General features: G+C 40.9%; 1 protein-coding gene across 1 annotated transcript; it reads left to right on the top strand.

Moving 5' to 3' along the window:
• Positions 1-6494: 6494 nt before the first annotated feature.
• LOC136866358 (uncharacterized) lies at positions 6495-19579 on the top strand. The gene is made up of 2 exons (XM_067143229.2): positions 6495-6747; positions 17539-19579. Exons 1-2 carry the CDS (start codon positions 6627-6629, stop codon positions 18150-18152), a joined length of 735 nt encoding a protein of 244 aa, XP_066999330.1. The 5' UTR covers positions 6495-6626; the 3' UTR covers positions 18153-19579.
• Positions 19580-20301: the final 722 nt, after the last annotated feature.

Below are 20301 nucleotides of genomic sequence, written 5' to 3'. Positions count from 1 at the left end.
TTTGGATAACTGTAATGGTTGTTCTGGTTGTCTCAGAGAAATATCGTCACATGTCAACTGAAGGTGTGCGGAATAGATTGAGTCTAAAAGCTCGTACCGCATAGAATTTGGTAGTCTCAGATAAACAGGACTGTTAGGTTTTTTAATGTGGCCCTTCAAAGTAGATTCTTGCTCGACGATTAAATTACCCAACCCATGAAAAATTCCAGGATTATCGGATGAATCGGTTTCATTGTGTCCTCGCAGTGCGAACTCATATTTTCCACAAAACTTAATGCAGTCAAATAGTTTACTGAGTATGTAGGGTTTTTTTGATACGTCCCCCCTGAACTGTTTAATTTTCAACCTATACGAACTATCTAACTGCCACCTCATGTCTATCTTACCAAGCATCGCGAACTGAATACTACTGTGTATATGATTTTCACTAGATTTATGTATGTCTTTTTTTTACTCATTCAAGTGCTTTAGGTCCGTAACACCAGTCAATGTCCACGCGAGATCACGAGAATTCATAGCCAAACCCGTGTAGCAAAATAACGCATTTCTTATCTCACATCCACACCAGTCTGCATGCTTGTACAATGTGCGATTGAATTTTCTGGTATCCAGCTTTACTTTTGCAAGGATTCTGAACCTGTGTAATATTTAAATCAGGTTTCAGAGGTCCTAGCCTTTTCAGTTCTAATTTACCGCCAAAAGAAAGACGTCCGCTCTTGAAAATAGCGACCACAGAATTCATTTTCAAAAGAAGGAATAATTAACCACCCTAAGATGTAAGCAGTGTGAGCACAACTCACCAGTTTCAACTCTAGAGCACAGCAGCAAAATTAATAATAATTATTATAATAACAATAATCATAAACACAGATAAAGAAATCACGAGGATATCCCTACCACCACAAGTGGTTCCAAATCACACTCGCACCGCAAATTAACACACACTACTTCCAAAGCTAAATAGCGTACAGAATAATCACCACGAAGCACGAACATAAAGAAAGATTACAACCAAAGAGTACAACTACGGACCTGTATCACCGCATTCATTCAACTCTTTCGCGCGAAAACGAACTCTCTCACTGCTGCCAAACCTCACGAAACGCGGGATGCAAGCCAGATGCCCGTGTTACTTCACCGTTGCAATTTGAATCAACATTCCTAGTCTCAAACGTTACATTTCAGTATCATCCATTATTACTTTTCGTTTGCAGATGTAATTAATAATAGGATAAACAAGGTCATTATTATTATTTATTGTCATTATACGCAGTCATGGGTGGAGCATGCTCGTAGAGGGGTTTGTGAATATGCCTTTACTCCTACGGACTTTGTCGAGCCTAAAGCCTCTTCCCGCACCCTTAATCCCTCCGAAACGGTCCATAGGCGTGCTTCCCCCATACATCTCTCTCCCCTCATCATCACTATATCCTGGAATGGAAACCCAAGAGTCCGTGCCGTATCTTCAACCTGAAAATATTTACCATCGAACTGCGCGCTAAAAGTCACTCACTTCAGTCTGATATTGCCTAACAGTCTTTCTTATTGATGAGAATTTACAGTTTTACGATGAAAGGTAATTTTCTTTGCGTTATCCGAGTCCAAATATCCGACATCAAATATCGATAAATTAAAAAAAGACACTTTCCTTCTCTAGGGAGGACACCGTCCGGAAGTCCTTACGGGCCGGTCCCTACTGGCTGAATATTTAGTCTACTAAAGTAATCGTTCAGTTCATGTGGAATTTCAGGATTTGTCTGTCGCTGTTGATGTTTCCCTATTACCATGACTTTTAACTGATCTCATGCGTGATTATAATTTACAGTAAGTTGTTGGCTAAACTACGGATTTTTTAAAAATTTCTGATCAATTGTTGTGTGTGATATCTTACGACCCGGTAAGATTCGAAGTGTATGTAATCTAGAGTTTGTTTATAACGTCGACATAACGAGTCACGACGGTCCATCATTCATCGAAATGTACGGAAAAAAAAGGAGTTAAGGAAGAACCTATGAAAAGAATCGGTGAAATAAAAAATCGATCTTAAATTGGCAGGATTTACCTAAGAAGACATTCAAAACAGGGAGGTCCTTAGATCTAAAATGTCCGGATGGCAATTTGATCAAGGGTACTAACCTAAGAAATCGACCGTCACAAGTTGGACCAAAGAAAGAAGAGAGGCCGATAATAAAAGAATGGCAAAAAGGAAGGCAAACAAAAGCTTCTAAGTAAGTACTTTGCGTATTCCTAAATGGGCTTAAACGCAAATACAGAATAATAATTGTACCGGGCGGTACACCTCTACGCGACGCAAGTTCATATCTTGCGCCAATTGAAACTTCTCTACTGGAGAAACCCGGAACTTTAACCACCGAACTAACTATACTAGTTATCAGAAGATGTCACTGAGTGTTTTTGATTTGCTTTTGTCTTTCATTGATAAAAAAGTGTGGACATTCTCTAACAGATGTCTCGACCAAAAACTATGATAATGCGCTCTGGTGTGAAGGAATGAACCTTCTTGTAGAAATTTTGTATTCATAAGTTTTCTCTTTACTAAATTTTGTTCTGTCATTTGTGGGTTGGCAGTATTAATCCTTTCTTTCCGCCTGTTTTGAATGTAGCTAATCAGGAATTTCTGTAATTAATTTTCCTCCAATCATAGCTTTCTTCTTCAAATTTCCATGCGTAATTCATTGTCGTCCAATAAAAATTTCGTGCTAGCTCAGCAGTTTAACTCCCGGGGAGGGTTCGAAACCTTTCATATGTAAACTATTAAACATGTAAACCCTTTTCCTGGTAAACTTCAGTTTTCTTGAACTTTAATTCGGGGATAGAGAGTGCTTTACCCTCTCGAGCTCTCCTTCATTTTGAAATTGAGGTGACTACGTTTTCATAACCGTTTCTGCTCTTCCTTAATGTATTAAAGTTTTTTCATACGAGTCACCTCCCTAGCTTGGGATTAGCCCCTGTGTGTCGGCCTAGAGCAACTTAGGTTTTAATATTGTGTATTTAGGAGTGCAAGTTCACGCCTCCAGTCCTTTCTGTACTTTGGGCCATTAACTTAACCTGATGTTTTGTTTTCTTCATGCGAAGGCCCTGTAGGTTGGGTATTAAATACCCCTGTTTCTTTGTGTGCCTTGAGGGCAGTAAGTGTAAAGTTAGTTTATGGTCTCTTAAATAGGCTTGGAAGATCGAGAGCGGGTCAGCTCTTTATGGTGTTGTGGTAAAAGTGCCTTAGAGAGGCTTGAAATGTAAAGTTGGGAGCTAATGCTCCATGTAATTAAGGGGTTTCTGCCCTTTGGTGTTTTGTGATTGTGAGATGAGAGCTCAAGGATTGATGAATTTGGGCCTGTAGCCCGGATTTGTGAAGACCACTTACCTGGTGCTTTCTTGTAAAGCGGCATTGTACCTGATTTTCTTGTTATTTCCCCCTAGTGAAAACTGTTTAAACTTCTCTCTTGGTTATGTACCTGATTTAACTTGTTGTTATTTGTTGTACGCTCAAAAGTCTATGTCACCATTGTTAAGTTTTGAAAATATAACCTTGTTGAAATTTTAATTCATCTTTCGAACTTGTAGTTAGACCCATTCCAGCCCGCACCTTCTTTCACCTCTGACTTCCACGGATAACTCCGTACCAATAATAATACAGAACAAGATTGCGGCGCGGTTTGGGTCACATAACTGTGAGCTACATTCGGCAGTTGGTTGGTTCGAACTCCACTGTCGGCAGCCCAGAAGATGGTTTTCCATTTTCACACCACGCAAATATTGAAGCTATACCTTAATAAGGTCATGGTCACTTCCTAGTCTTAGTCCTATGCTATCCCATCGTCGCAATAAGATCTGGATCGGTGCGACGTAAAACAAATAGCAAATGATAATACACTGGCGGAAAAAAATATCCCAAACACCAAGAAGGGGTTGTGTTAGATTAAGGAACGTTGGTAGGCGTGTTTATACATCTGAAGGATAACGTTGATTCAAATTTCCCGAAAATCGCATTAGCGTGGCGCTAGTAGCGGCCCCATACGTTGCACATCAGGTTTGCTTTAAATACGGGCTGAACTGTGCGAGAGCGTTAGTTAGACCAGAAGAAGAAGAAGAATCTGTGAGATTGGATCGAGTGACTGTAAGTGGGTCAAGAATGCCTTTACGACGAAGAGACCAGTACCAACAGCTCACTGCGGTAAAACGAGGCCGTATATTAGGGCTATGTGAAGATGAATTTTACTTCTGCGCTATTGCAGAACGACTTGGCAGGAATGTCTCCACTGTGCATGCGTGCTGGCAGCAGTGGTCATGATAAGGTACGCACGCAAGAAGACCGGGCTCCGGACGTCCTCGTGGCACCACCGTGGACGACCGCCGTATTCGACGTATGGCTGTGGCACAGCGGACTGCATCTGCTGCAGCAATTCGTAGGCAGTTGGCACCACAGTGACGCAACGAAGTGTTCGAAATCGGTTACTTGAAGGACAGCTCCGAGCCAGACGCTCTCCAAACCACAGCTGTCTGCGACTTCAGTGGTGTCAAGCGAGAGCTCATTGGAGGATGGAGTGGAGGTCCGCTTTCTTTTCCGATGAAAGCTGGTTCTGCCTTGGTGCCAGTGATAGTCGTGTGTTGGTTAGGAGGAGGCCAGGTGAGCACCTGCGCTGTCGACACACTGGAGTTCTGGTCTGGGGAGCAATTTCCCATGACAGCAGGAGTACGCTCGTGGTTATCCCAGGCACCCTGACTGCAGATTTGTACGTCCGTCTGGTGATTCGAACTGTTGTGCTGTCATTCATTAATAGTATTCCCGGGGGTGTTTTCCAACAAGAAAATGCACTTCCCCATGCCGCTACTGTAACCCAACGTGCTATACAGTGTGTCGACATGTTGCTTTAGCCTGCTCGACCCCCGATCTGCCCCTATCGAGCATGTATGGAACATCATTGGACAACTCCAGCGTCATCCGCAACCGGCATTAACGTCCCTATATTGACCGATCAAGTGCAACAGGCATGGAACTCCATCCTACAAGCTGACATCCGGCATCTGTACGACACAGTGCATGCCTGCATTCAACAGTCAGGCGATTACACCGGTTATTAATGGACCAGCATGGCACATTTGCGATGGCATTTCTCGCGCGGATATTAACCTGAAGTCTTGTACGAGGGCAGATCAGAAAACAAGTTGCACTTCCCAGTTATGGCCATTTATTACACCACCTATACAACAGCAACACGAATATAACGACATACACTGTAACGTCACTTTTCCACATAGTTTCCAAGAGACTCACCTGTCTAACGCCTCAACCGTCTGAGCCACTCAGTCCGGCGGTCACGACGTTTTGACGAACAACAGGATTTACTCGATTGACGTGACTATATCTCTGTGCAGACCATTAATACCTTTGGGAGTAAGGAGACGAGATGCTCGACTATGTGGTATGTTTGGAGCTGTCAGTGGAGAGATGGCGTGGAGTAACATTGGGCATGTACGAGACCTTTTTGCTGTGCAATCTGCGGACAGACTGTTGATGAGTGCGTCTCATGTAACAGGGTCTACGCTGAGCCGGGCGCGAAACATCGTCGCAGTAGTTGCTCGAAGTGACTTGCGCCAGTAAGCTACGGGCAACGCAACAAGATGCACGCTCCCCTCCAGCTTTGATAAACTGTAATTAACAAACGGTAGTATTATATCGGACCACTTCTTGGCTTACTATCCTCCTTATGGTCGTCCAGTTACCTTCTGCGTTTTGTCATGGAGGAGACACTCGCCATATACAGTATGGTAGCTTTGGCTGGTGGTTTTACATGAATCGAAACTGTATCAAAAGCATTCAAAATCATCATCGGTTCATAGGGCACCGGGTTCGATTCCCGACCAGCCCGGGGACTTTAACCGTATGTGGTTGATTCCTTCGGCTCGATGGGGGGGGGGGGGGGCGGGTGCGGTCGTCTTAATACACTTCTCTTCATTTACATACAACACATTACCAACCATCACAGAAAGACGCAAAGGTGAATACATCCCTCCCATTAGAGTTGACATCAGAAAGGGGATACGGCCGTAAAACTGGTTCAAAGTCCACATTATTTGCCGACCCCAATAAATTGACGAAAGGTAAGGAAGAAGAAATAGTATTGCATTTCTAAGAATATGTTTTAAAATCTCCCAGATCTGGCAATACTATGAGTACGAAGAGAACTAGAAGGTTCCTCGCCTTACAATATTAAGTACCGTAGTCCAGCAGCTGGTAATAACATTTTTCACTGTACGCTCTACATTTTCTACCCAGTTTAAACTGCTGTCTATTATTAGGCCTAACACCTAACTTGCGAAATACGACTACCGGTATCTCCTAACATATCGCACCGCAGTCAGGAAGAAAGATTAGCACTTCAGTTTCACTGGTGATCTTGTTAGGAGCCCATGATGGGATCTTTCCGGTCGGCAAGCACACAGTTTGCAGCGAGCAGTCCAGCGAAGAGTATGTCGCCTCGCAGACTGCACTCTGCCTTGGACAGGTGAACAGCACGGTCCTATCTTACGTGCCGGTGAAACTCTTAAAGAACGAATATGCGAAATGAATGAACTGGTCAGTGAGTGAGTGAGTGATTGAGTGAGGCATGGCGAGTGTTCTGGCGTGGATTTTGTTAGTGGTGTTCCTATCTCCATGTGTAGTCAATATGAAACGTACATCCAACTGTACAGGTAGCACATGTGAGCGGCAAGGACCTCTACAGGAAGGTATGAGTTTAATCTATACATTTTGACATGACAACTATTTCTACTGTGCACATGCTCAATGGCCGATTTGTTCTGGGTGATTTCCGACAAAAGAGTAGTGTTACGAAAAATGTTGTAGACTTGGGAGTAAGGAGACGAGATACTCAACTATGAGGTATGTTTGGAGCTTTAAGTGGAGAGATGGCGTAGAGTAACATTAGTAGACGAATAAGCTTGAGCGAAGCTTTTAAAAGAAGGAAGGATCATAATATGAAGATAAAGTTGGAAATGAAGCGGACAAATTGGGGCAAATATTGATTTATACGAGGAGTAAGGGATTGGAATACATTATCCATGCAAATAGGCATTGGATACATGTCCAAGTTATTTGAGAACGTTTAAGAAAAACAATTGATAGCGAATCTGCCATCTGGGCGACAATTCTAAATTATTATTGATTTATTGATTGGCCGATCTAACGATTTCTCTTAATTCACGCAAAACAAAGGGTCACCAAGTAGATAATGTTATTGTGTTAATGTCCCACTAACTACTTTTGAAGGTTTTCAGAGACGCCGCGGTGAGGGAATTTTGTCCCGCGGGAGTCCTTTTACGTGCCAGTAAATCTACCAACACGAAGCTGACGTATTTGAGCACCTACAAATACCACCTCAACCGTCTGAGCCACTCAGCAGGCGGTCACCAAGTTTTGACGAACCACATTATTTACTCGATTGACGTGACTTAATATCTCAGTGCAGACCTCTGGAGGGTTGGAAGGAAAAGGCTTCTAGTATTTGAAATCTCAGCACTACTGCTAAATAGGACAGAGACTTCAGCTCTATGACCAGACATCATTACCCCCAACTGGCATTTTTGGTGTATGCTGAGTGAATTCCAAGGCCACGTGTCCGCAGAAGTAGAAGTCTCATTTCTCAATTTTCTGACGGAGAATTGACCACGCGTATTTCCGGATGATCTTTATTTTATTTCATTCCTTCTTTTTTATTCTACTGGCTTTACGTCGCACCGACACAGATAGGTCTTATGGTGACGATGGGATAGGAAAGGGCTAGGAGTTGGAAGGAAGCGGTCGTCGCCTTAATTAAGGTACAGCCCCAGCATTTGCATGGTACGAAAATGGGAAACAACGGAAAAACATCTTCAGGACTGCCGACAATGGGATTCGAACCCACTATCTCCCGAATGCAAGCTCACAGCTGCGCGCCCCTAACCGCACGGCCAACTCGCCCGGTTATTTCATTCTTTTGCTGGTGGTTTACCGTCAACACTTAACACATTAGAGGTTTTCGGCGATACAAGGTTGGGAAAGGGCTAGGATTGGGAAGGTGGCGGCCATAACCTTAATAACAAAAGTACAGCCCCAGCATTTTCCTGGTATGAAAATGGGAACCCACGGAAAAGCATCTTTAAGGTGGGGTTCGAACCCACCATCTCTCGAATGATAGCTCACAGCTACATGACTCGAACCGCAGAGACAACTCGCTCGATCCAGGTGAACAGAGTACGTCTCTACCGCTTCAGATAGGCCAGTTTTTTAAGAAAAAAGAAACTGTCACTGGTGGCTTCCGCTTTCATTTTGCCACAAGCTTTCTGTGCCCTGTGCTTGAAGGCCAGTCCTCTCGCCGTGCATGTTGTAAGACGACAGTAAGTGGAAGTCGACATTGTGGGAATAATGGATGTGCATTTCGATTTCATACACCCAATAGAATATGATTTGCTTTTTATTATTGCTGTAGTTATTATTATGCCGGCCCTGTGGTGTAGGGGTAACGTGCCTGCCTCTTACCCGGAGGCCCCGGGTTCGATTCCCGGCCAGGTCAGGGATTTTTACCTGGATCTGAGGGCTGGTTCGAGGTCCACTCAGTCTACGTGATTATAATTGAGGAGCTATATGACAGTGAGATAGCGGCCCCGGTCTAGAAATAACGGCCGAGGAGATTCGTCGTGCTGACCACACGACACCTCGTAATCTGCAGGCCTTCGGGCTGAGCAGCGGTCGCTTGGTAGGCCAAGGCCCTTCAAGGGCTGTAGTGCCATGGGGTTTTATCGTTTGTTTGTAATTATTATTATTAAACATTTATTTTTATTTTATAATTTAACGCATAACAGACGATGAGATTTGCGTTTATTATTATTATTTAAATATAGCATATGCTTATGTATATCAAATACGGTATTAGCTGAACTTGATGACATACTTACTGCCCACAGTTAAGCTAGAGGTCCAATGATCACCCGTAATATTTAAAGCAGCATTCTGACAGATAGGGCTGGAGGGAGGAGCATTGCACGGTGTTGTCACACTTCTGCATTCCGTTCTCCTTCCCCTCGATTCCGGCTCACTTATTTGTTTGTTCAGGCTGCTCAGAAGTGAGAGGTTTGGCTACTCCAAGCAACTCAACCCAGCCAGCAGGCTTATCTCCATTGCAACCGCAGTGGACACATTCGCATTTCCATGGCAACCATACCCCCTACTTCCTTCTTCCTTCTTCCCATCCAGACCTCCCTCTAAGAACTCTCAGAATTCATCTTTCAAAATAACGAACTTAGTGCTGGAGATTGTAGGATGCCCAATTCCTTTCCATACTTCCTCTCAACAAGGCTCCATGATTTAGTATCCAAAAGCTGATCCCCTTCATGTCGCTTAGCTTTGGAGATCTCAGAATCTTCAGAATTTCAGCATGATTATATATTTATTGAACGAATCAATGACTTCCCGCAATTACGGGTTGCCACAATGGACAAAGTAAAGCATATCAGGATAGAGAAAGTTTTTATCACATAGAAATATAGTGATAATAAGGATTTCTTAGATTGTGGAGGTCCGAACAGGCGAGATTTCAGGATTTGTACAGATCCACGTATGGTGGTGGTAACTATTCTTTCAATGCTGTTGATGGGCAGGTGAACTTTTTCCAGAATTCTATGAACAAGGCAGGTATTGTGCCACGAGCACCAATCATTAGGCCGATAATCTCTACTTCATTCAGCTGGTATTTATTTTTGTAGAACGGAATGGTGGGCGCGTAGATGTTCTGCTTTTCAAGATGAACTTCAGTAGACTAGCCGACATGGTGCTCGAATCGGATAGTGGGATCGATAATGAAGCCTTTCGTGTCGTTATCTTTAAAGGCAATTATGTCAATTCGTCTTGTGCTCCCTATCGTAGACAAACCGTGGACTTCTTCATATACACGGAAGTTTTTGCTACGGAGTTCTTCTGCAATCAGTGATCTTATCTTGTGGTGACGTGAGTTTCTCAGTACTTCGTCGTAGGGGCAAGAACCCAGGACGTGAGCCAGTGTTTCTTTCTCTCTGACGCATCTGCGACAGAGGTTTCCGTCCTGAGTTCTGCCCGGGATAGTTCGTACTGCAGAAACATTCGATGTCATCTTGATTGCCTCTCGCCATTCGCTACAAGAAAGTCCCTGGTGATGCTTAATCCACTTATTGGCCGGTGTGTACTCTTTATACAACTCTACACCGATCCCCTTCTGAGGCAAAGAGCACAAAGTTGCCATTTCACGACTTCTTAGTTCTTGGCGGATTTTTCTTGGATTTGGAAGGTCACTGCCTTTATTGGAGAATCGGTTAATATCTGTGATGTTGAGGGCGTCGTTTCGGATGTCAGATCACGCATCTTTAAAATGTAGCTATTGCTGGCTCGGCGAAGAGCGTTGCATGCGCTTATTTGTTGCAGGTGTACTTCCCAGGTTGCTTTGAAAAGTCCGAGGCCTTTGAATCTTAAATCAGAATACAGAGAACTATCGGGTGTATCCGTGGGTAATTGCAAAATTTCCTTTAGGGAGCTCTTTACCATTTTGTCGGCGGTTTTCAGGAAGCTAAGCGGTACTTGTCTAATTTCAGCGGTCTGAAAAGCATACACGAGAGTGGGACTGACTGCTTTGTTCAAAACAGTGAACTTTTGATCTGCCTTTAACAAAGGTGAGGCTGTAAGAGCATCTAACTTCTTGTGCAAGGTTTTTAAAGAAGTGTTTGCATCAAAGGTGAGTGTTTAAAAGTGACACCAAGATATCGAATTTCTTCTCTTTCTTTAACAGTACTGACCTTAAAATTGTCGTGAATATCGAGCACTCCGTCCACGAGTTTCCCCTTTTCAATACATATGCCCACACGTTTGTTGGCATTTATCTGTAGACCGATTTCCTGGAACAACGTGATAGCGATGTGCGTCAACTCCAGAGCCGCTTCCTTATTTTTGCCAACAATAACTGTGTCATCGGTGAAACCTATAATACTAAGAGGGGGCAATTCTGCAGAAACTGATTTGCTATATGCTTGTAGAACTCATAAATCAAAGAAAAGTTCTGGTTTGAGCAGCTCAGGTGGCTTTCAGAGCCCAAGTTGGCGGGTTCAATTGCAGCTCAGTCCGATGGTATTTGAAGGTGCTCAAATACATCAATCTCGTGTTGGTAGATTTACCAGCTCATATAAGAATGATTATGATGTTTGTTGTTTAAAGGGGCCTAACAGCTAGGCCATCGGCCCCTTATTGTACGAGGTGCAATGAAATGAAACGATAATATTAAAACTTAAAATATATCCACTGTCTAGAATCTAAAACGAATGATGATGATGAAGAAATGACCATGAATCCAAAACAATAAGTGGATCCAATTCACAATGCTATATTTTCTGAGATGATGCTTGTTGTTCAAAGGAATCCGAAATCCAGGCCACTAGCCCCTCATATTAGTACTAATCACTCGTAAAGCAGAGCCATGGTGTTGCTCTTATAGTGGTACTACTCACAAGCAACGCAGACGCATGGTGTTCCTCTGTTCCTCACATAGTGGGACTAATCACGGTCACCAGCTTGATCTGTGGTGCTCCTCCTAATCACAGCCAATACTCAAACCTGTGGCATTCCTCACAAAGTGGTACTAATTACAGGCAATGTCGACCCATGGTGTTCCTTCCTCATATAGTGGGACTACTCATAGGTAACGCAGACCCATTCTGAACACAGCGGAACTAACCCATTTGAGCGCAGCACTCGGCACCTTCTTGCGTTATACACTAGTCTGGGCAGCCACGCGCCCTCTCCCCTGCCATGGAGGGATGCACACGACGGTACCAATCACAGATAACGTCCAGACATGTGGTGTTCCTCAAACGATGGTACTGCTCCTAGGTAACGTAGATCCATGGTGTTCCTCACATGGTGGTACTAATTGCAAGTAATGTTAACCCATAGTGTTCTTCACGTAATGGTACTAATCACACGAAGTCTCATGGTTCTAAGTCCATCACCCCTTGGTCGGCCATTTTAATCGCCTCTTATGACAGGCAGAGGATACTGTGGGTGTATTCTTCATCTCCATCCCCCACCCACACAGGGTGCTCATATATGAACTCCCAGTTTCTAAATTAAATTTTAGCATCAGTATGTTTAAATGCAATAACTCCATGTTGCTGGTTACCAACACAGTCATTATAAAACTCCTGAGAGACAATATTCTGACGTCACTTAAAATCTAGAGTAATTAACAGGCTAAAAATAAATATTACTTCAATATTATTCTTCGTTGTGAATAGGTCACTTACGACAATGTAGAATCAATATTTGGTGGCTGTTTCTTTTAGCCCAGTATTCCTTCATACATAGTGAATGGGTGTTTTTTTGTTGCAGTGATCATACATGTCGGTTAGTCTTTTTCTCTTCATCCTCAAAACCCCATGAGAGTGTGATTTTTCTGATTTCATCTCGGTCCAGTAGATTTGGTGATCCTAATTCCTTCAGGTCTTTCTCTTTTTGTACCAATTTAATTTAGTGGTTTTATTTTTTAAGAATATGTAAATTTTGTGAGTCAGTCTGTTTGAGTCCATTCTTTCTAAGTGCCCCATGAATTGTATTCTTCACATGCACATCGTCTGTAATTTTGGATATTCTTTTATATATTTCCGAATTTAGTTTTGGAAAACGTACTCCCATCTTTGATCCTCAGTCCTAGAATTTTCTCATTATTTTACTTTCTTTCACTTCTAATTGCCCTTTTAATGTTTTGTGTTGGAGATTGAGAGTTTCTGATGTGTAGAGAGCTTCGGGTATGATTAGTGTAGTATAGCGTCTGATTTTGCAGTTCAAGGAGAGACATTTTTTTTGTTGTATATGTTTGTTAACTGAAATGCAATCTCCAGTTTCTGGAGTCGTGATTCAATAGATTTATTTTCATTACAATTTTCAGTAATCCATTCACCTAAATATTTAAAATTTAGTAATAATTGAGGAGCTAGATGCAATAACAGCGTAAGACTTATGCTGTTATTGCATGAATACCGTTTTCAAATTTTCCGGTCCCTTCACTACAATCCAGTCCAGGTCTTAGTTCACTAGGGTGTCGCTAGAGGTCAGGAGCTCACTAAAACCGGCACCATGTGCTACGCTGTTATTGCATGAGACATGCTTCACGAGTGGCACGTTCAGTTGCTGCCAGTTCTTTGGTTGGAGAAGATGTCAGCGAGTGGAAGAGAAGGTTTTGTGGCTGGTGCAGACAAAAAGGTCGATGTTCTTCCATTAATGAAATACTTAAAACCTGAAAATATTGAGTGGTATGTGAAAGTCATGTCTGTGTGTAATGATTCCCTGGAGTCTGCTAATGCAGCATGTGAAGATGAATCTTCCTGATTTTGGTCAATGATGCAGTATTTGAGTATTTCAAACAAGTAAGATACACAATGTCTAAATCCCAAATACATACTTTGTGATCTGTTTTTTTGTTTCTTTTCTTTTAGGTTTAGAGAATCACTTTGTAAATGAAAATAGGAATAAAAGTTGTTCAGAAAGGAATGTTTCTAATTTTATAACATTTCAAATATTTGTTGGGGAAGGAGGGGGGGGGGGGGGGCAATTATCGTAGCCTAATACCATAGTTGGGAAGAGCACTGTAACAAACCTCTCTCGGCCCTTTATGCAACAAAGAATGAAAAAGGTGAATATTAAATAAAGAACAAACTTAATTTTTTTTACCTTTCTTAGTTGACAAATTTTTGTTTTATTTCTTAATTTTAGTAAAGTTAGACATTTTGGAGAACTGAGGTGGGATAAACTGCCACTTTTGTTCCTCCATAGTGGGCGATCATGCTTTCCTAACTCCCTGATCATGGCAAAATATAATATGCAATAACAGCGTATAAAAAGAAATTTTAAAAAACTCTGTCTTTCTTATTAGCTAACAGATTAGTAAAATTCTTTGCGGAATACATTTCCTGACTCTTTTAAATGTCTTTAAATTAAATTCAGGTTGATTCCTAATATTACTTTTAACTCAGAACATTTATAAACTTCAAGCTTCTGTTTCTCAAAATAACGTAAATCTACTTACGCTGTTATTGCATCCAATTCCTCAATTACAATAACACTGGTCTACAAAATAAAACTTTTTTCTTTCACAAGAAGCAAATTAACTGAATCTAAGTATTTTTGATGCTGAACTCATATGCTTTCAATTTTTTTTATTTTTTTTTTTCCATCAGGCAGGGTTTTTTGAGGCACATGTTTAAAAGTTTTGTAGAATTAGTTGCACAAGATGATTTACAGGATCCAGCAGTAATCGGCCAGCATGCTGGGACTCTATTTGCCTTGGTACCTCTTTTCCATTGTAAAAATCTGCTGATGAAAATGCTCACCATATTAATCACTGAGAGACCCCAAGATTTTCTGGGAAGAAGTCTAGGTGTGAGTCGAAGAAGTGAAGGTTTAAAGAATGCCATAACTTGGTATGAATTCAGAAGATTATTTTATTTTATGATAGTTTTCTGCTTTATGATTTCCAAGAAAATCAGAACAGATATTTTCAATGATTTCCAGGCTGCTTTTTTTGGTACATTGAACAATTTCTCTTTTTATTAAATAATTGTTCACTAATCTTATCCGTGGCCCTATAAAAATGCCTTCCCTCAGTTTTGCATCGATCACTAACATTGGAAAATTTAGAATCCAAATACATAAATTCAGCAGAATCTTTTCAATTGCTTTAACAAATTTTAAGTCCCAGGTTTATATGCAGGTAAGGTAAATACACTTTTTCAGGATTCACCAATGACACATCTTTGTAGCCTGGAATAAGATATTCAAGTTTAGGCCATTGCTTCTTAATGTAGTGAGACTTCTTATCCTTGCTGTCCCATTTGCATAAGAAACAGCAAAACTTGTGTATCCAAGTTGCAAACCCAGTAATAAAGATATGACCTTCAAATCTCTACAGATATTCCAGTTAGTTTATTGTGTACTGGACTGTTTCTAACAGTATGTTCATTACTCTCTTTCATATCAGTGGCATACATAAGAGGTATTGATTGAAATTCATTGTCATTATGCAGAAGTATATCCTTCAAACTCACTTTTGATGAGTCTATGAACGATCACCACTCATTTGGCTGGTGTCGATATCCATTATTGAACAAACATTACAATAAACTAAACGTTCCTCTTTGGAGAAGAGTTTTTGAAACCACTATCGAGACTGCAATACATGCATATTCTTGAATCTTTTTCGAGTAGATACCAATGTTTGAGCCTGGAAATTAAAACTTCAGCCAGTTCTTTTAGACAATTTAAAATCCCAAATATCATTAAGATCTACTCGAGTTAAAAAGTGAGGTTATGATGAAAAGCTTGCTTCAAATGCAGGATCACTTCCTTCGTCGGTCCCCAGGGGCTCATAACTTGGGAGAGTGGGTTAGCCACCACAGGGCCCTTAGCTGAGTCCTTGCATTTGCTTCACTTACTTGTGCCATACTCCTCGCTTTCATCTAACCTATCCGCCCTCCCTTGGTTAACTCTTGTTCTTTTCAGACCTCGACGGTTTAGAGCATTCAAGGCCTAGGGAGTCTCAGTTTCACGCTCTTCATGCCCATAGTCTTTCTTTTGCCGGTACCCTCATTTTTTGAAATGTCGGTTCTCTTCTAGTTTCTTCCTTTGATTAGTGTTAATAGAGGATGGTTGCACAGTTTTACTTCATCTTAAAACAATAACCACGACCATCACCACTTCCTCCATCTGTTTGTTTCTTATCAGTTGGGTCTGTCCGACTTGTTGGCTGAATGGTCAGCGTACTGGCATTTTGTTCAGAGGGTCCCGGGTTCGATTCCCGGCAGGGACAGGGATTTTAACCTCCATTGGTTAATTGTAATGGCCCAGGGGCTGGGTGTTTGTGCTGTCCCCAACATCCCTGCAACTCACACACCACACATAACACTATCCTTCACCACAATAACACGCAGTTACCTACAGATGGCAGATGCCGCCCACCCTCATCGGAGGGTCTGCCTTACATGGGCTGCACTCGGCTAGAAATAGCCACCAAAAAAAAAAAATCAGTTGGGTCTGAGTTATCTGTCAAGGTCATGAAATCTGGACACTTTAATACAAGATGCAGGCCTCATTGCAGGTGACAAATTAGAATAGTTAATTATAGTTTGTTTTAGATGTGATTCCTCTTATGTTAGTTAGACAGAAACTGCAAATAGTCCAATGGTCTTTTATTCCCTCCAAATCATAGGAACAGCAAATGGCATATAAAGTGTACAATTTTTCCATCCAGTGATACAACACGTGATACGCAGCAAATATTTGGGGCCCAGTCTTTATTCTGAATGTAAAGTTGGTGATTTTTATAAAGTTCATAACACTCTTTCACAAGTGGCGTGGAATTTCCTCTCTGGGACTTGAAGGTTACTTCACCAGACACATACCAAAAATTGTCTGCATGATTTAAAAACTTTCTCACCATATTGAAAATCTTCTAAAATAAATGACATAAAAAGAAGAACAACTTTTCTGCACAAAACACAGCAGGTTACAATTTCAATACTGGCTCTCTTTAAACATAGCAATGCAATATCTAACGTTACACCAACGACCTACATTATACTGCATAGTCTGGCGGATGACCCTTAAAGAAAGTTGAAAGCTGCTTCGTCACGTTTTCTTTGGGCAGAAAGTGAGGGTGCGGGGCAATGTAATGTGTTAAGTGTATAGCCGAAGCAACTTCTGTGAATCTGTCAAGTAATTGCCTGCATCCTCAAATCTAATTGCATCATAAATACAGAGAGGAAATAATAAGCAAACCACATTTTCAGATATTGATTATTTAAACAACTAATTACAGTTTGACATATATTTACAATATTTGTAATAGTCCAGGCTATTCTTACTGTCATATACTATGCTACTACTGTATAACAATTGCCGGTAATATGCAGGTTACAAATGTAGAATAGAGTAGTGGTTTATTGTCAAAATACAGAACATTTACAGAATGTGGCTCAATGCTGTAAATAGGTGACTCGTCAAAATACATAACACTATCAGTGACAGCATAGTAACAACACAGAATACAGTTATGTACATCTATCATACCATACATAAAATATTCTTGTTCAGAAGACTATGCCTTCTCAACAGCAAAATTTTATTCTTAAATAACTGCTGGTTGTTAATACCAAGGGGAGTGGGTGTGCGTTGTAACGTGCTATGGCTATGGAGGCACGCTTTGCATTGGGAGATGCGTGGGTTCGAACCACTCTGTCGGCTGTCCTGAAAATCTGAAAATGGATTTTTGCAGGTGTTACTCTGTACGTGAGAAATTAATAAGATACAATTCATCCACTTAATAATATAATAATATGTTCCAATTAAAACGAGAAGTTCCATTGTTTGGTGAGGGGAAGGATGGGGTGGTTAAATGGTATAACCCCCTGCTTGCATACACCACTGATCCAACATATTAACCTGAATTATTTATAACAATATTTCCTTTTCAGGTGCTACTGCAGTGCAGTCCCGAATTGGTCATCGTCTCAAGATGTTGTTTCCACTGATCCTTGCCATTGCTTCTCGTCTTGCGACACTCATCCCGATGGCCATTGCAACAGTGACTGGAGTGGGGGCCATGGTAATGCTGGCCAGTAAAGCCTTCCTTCTCAGTCTTGTGGCATTTGGAATCACATTGTGGGACAAGTTTGCCAAGAAGACATCACACCATGAACATGAGTGGATCAGCCCACATTACAGTGAATTTCAGCAATTTCAGTACAAGAATCCAGAAACATTTGAAACTGTACTACTGGAGAAGGCACACCACACTCGCAAGCAATACCATCATCTTCCTTACATGCACCATGAATATAGGTCAAAGAACCCATCATCAAAAGTTAATGCCCAGTATAGAAAACCATTGGGATTAGTGGACAAGGAACACCAAGCACATACTCAATATAATCATCCTCATTACATCTATCATGACCATGAATACAAATTCACTTCTCCTCAGTTCAATGAAGGCCCAAACCAGTACAAAAATTCAATATCATATAATATGATGCCAGAAGTAACACCATATCCATATGTCAATCAGATATCCACAACTTTACATTAATCACTTTACAGTGTAGCTCAAAGAGTGAGAGAACTATGCAAGTTTCCAGTCCAGTAACAGATTGAGTTACAGAGACAATATTTAATTTTCTAGATTTTAAGAGTCAAGTGATCATAACTATCCAGCTTCCCATATATCTTCTCAACACTTTCAATAGAATTCCTGATAAAAAAAAAGAAAAAAATCTTAGAATGCAAGTACGTCTTCAACATCTGAAAACATGAAGTAATCATAATAGTGACTGCTTATTGTGTAACTATGAAATTGTGTGATTCTTGATACAAGATAGACTGAAATTGCATATTTTAATGATACACTGTTGCTGCTTTAAAGAAACTCCATAATCCACATCAACTGTTTTGCTGTGCTAAGGTAAAAAAGGCAGTAACTACCAAAACTTGAAAACTGAGTAGTAGTTCAATCAATTTCTCATTATTTTCTACTTTACTGAGCAAGTTGGCTGTATGGTTAGCGTCACGCAGCAGTGAACTTGCATTCGAGATATAGTGGGTTCGATTCCCCCTGTCGGCAGCCTATGTTTTTGGGTGGTTTCCCATTTTCACACCAGACAAATGCTGGGGTTGTACCAATCCCTCTGGCGCTGAAAACCTTTCATGTGTTAGTGCAACATTAAACAAATAGTTTTTTAAAAATAAACCTTTCTTCTTTATGGATGATATTAAAATTAATACATTAACTATAAAATGAGCACAAAAATTTATTTCTGGCACAGCTCCTTACTGGAATGATTACAAACAATAAAATGAACCAGGTAGCAATGTGTAGACACTGCTTTCTTACATTTTAGTGAGTATTTACAGCCTTCCGTCATGATGAGTGCAGAATGAAAGTACAAAAAAGTGCAGTACTTTTGCAGATACTGCATTTTTAAAGTGCAATTTCTACTTACTACTTTCTGCCATTGTAAATGTCAAAAAAATGCAAAGGCAGTAACTGGTTTTTCCTTGCAGTTTGAACAACAGCTCATATTACTGCCTTTTTAAGGTTGTATTATGATGCAGAAGATCGAGATGGTTCTAACAATATTTTTGTTATTTCTGCAGTTAGTGCCTTTTTTTTTTAGCATGGCGGCATTGTGAAAGAGAGATATACTCCTAAGAAACTTTACCAAGTATTCTTGTTATTCAAGTACTGGTATGCACTTAGCTAACATTAACCAATGTTCTTTGATGCCTTATATGATTACACAGGAAGTTTTTTTTTTTTTTGTTATTTGCTTCACGTCGCACCGACACGGATAGGTCTTATGGCGACGATGAGGGAGGAAGGGGCTAGGAGTGGGAAGGAAGCGGCCGTGGCCTTAATTAAGGTACAGCCCCAGCATTTGCCTGGTGTGAAAATGGGAAACCACGGAAAACCATCTTCAGGGCTGCCGACAGTGGGGTTCGAACCCACGATCTTCCGAATACTGGCCGCACTTAAGCGACTGCAACTATCGAGCTTGGTACACAGGAAGTAATATCATTCAAAGAAAGTAATTAACTCCTAAAGAATGCCTACCTGAGTACAAAGTTAAAAAATCATGAGTGAAGAAGAATTTGAACCCTCACTCCTCTGAGATGCCAGTTATCTATGCTACATAATTCCACACAGCTACAGTATCTGAAGCATGCTGGTTTGCTCTTTGTAACTCTGTATACACAAGGAGAGTGAAGTTCTCACTTCAAAAATTACTTGTGTTTGAGATTTATGGCTCAGTTTTAAGCCTTTATTGAATGCTCTCACAATAGTAATTATATGACATAAGCTACCACATCATATAATTTAAGTGCCATAGTTTATACCACAATCTGAAAAGATACTTTTCTGTCAATGTCGATGTGATGAAACTGTCCAATATGGTGATGAATAGGCATATCTGTAATTGGTCGTGACCTTTCACATCTTTTGTGATACTGCTCTACCATTTTCTCTAAAAAAAAATGGCCACCAGTCAAATATGAGATTCTTTAGCGGTAGCTATAGGGGTGGTTATAGTTAGTACAGTACAGTAACATTTCATTAAAAAATTATTAGAGAACTGTACTTCACTCTTAAAAGTGTACAGAGTTTTTAGGATAGGCCTTACTTACTGCCTCTTATATTGATTTTGCATTGGACAGGGACACTTACCTCAGGCTATATGTAA

Source organism: Anabrus simplex, chromosome 3 (genome assembly GCF_040414725.1).
Source record: "Anabrus simplex isolate iqAnaSimp1 chromosome 3, ASM4041472v1, whole genome shotgun sequence".
Lineage (NCBI taxonomy): Eukaryota > Metazoa > Arthropoda > Insecta > Orthoptera > Tettigoniidae > Anabrus > Anabrus simplex.
Note: the sequence above shows the minus strand (reverse complement) of the source record. Positions and strands in the feature narration are given on the sequence as shown.

What these genes read in the sequence shown, in the direction of transcription:
- LOC136866358 (XM_067143229.2), top strand. Translation starts at nt 6,627, where the DNA reads ATGGCGAGTGTTCTGGCGTGGATTTTGTTAGTGGTGTTCCTATCTCCA. An exon ending in GCAAGGACCTCTACAGGAAG is followed by an intron (nt 6,748 to 17,538) that starts GTATGAGTTTAA and finishes TTTCCTTTTCAG; the next exon opens with GTGCTACTGCAGTGCAGTCC.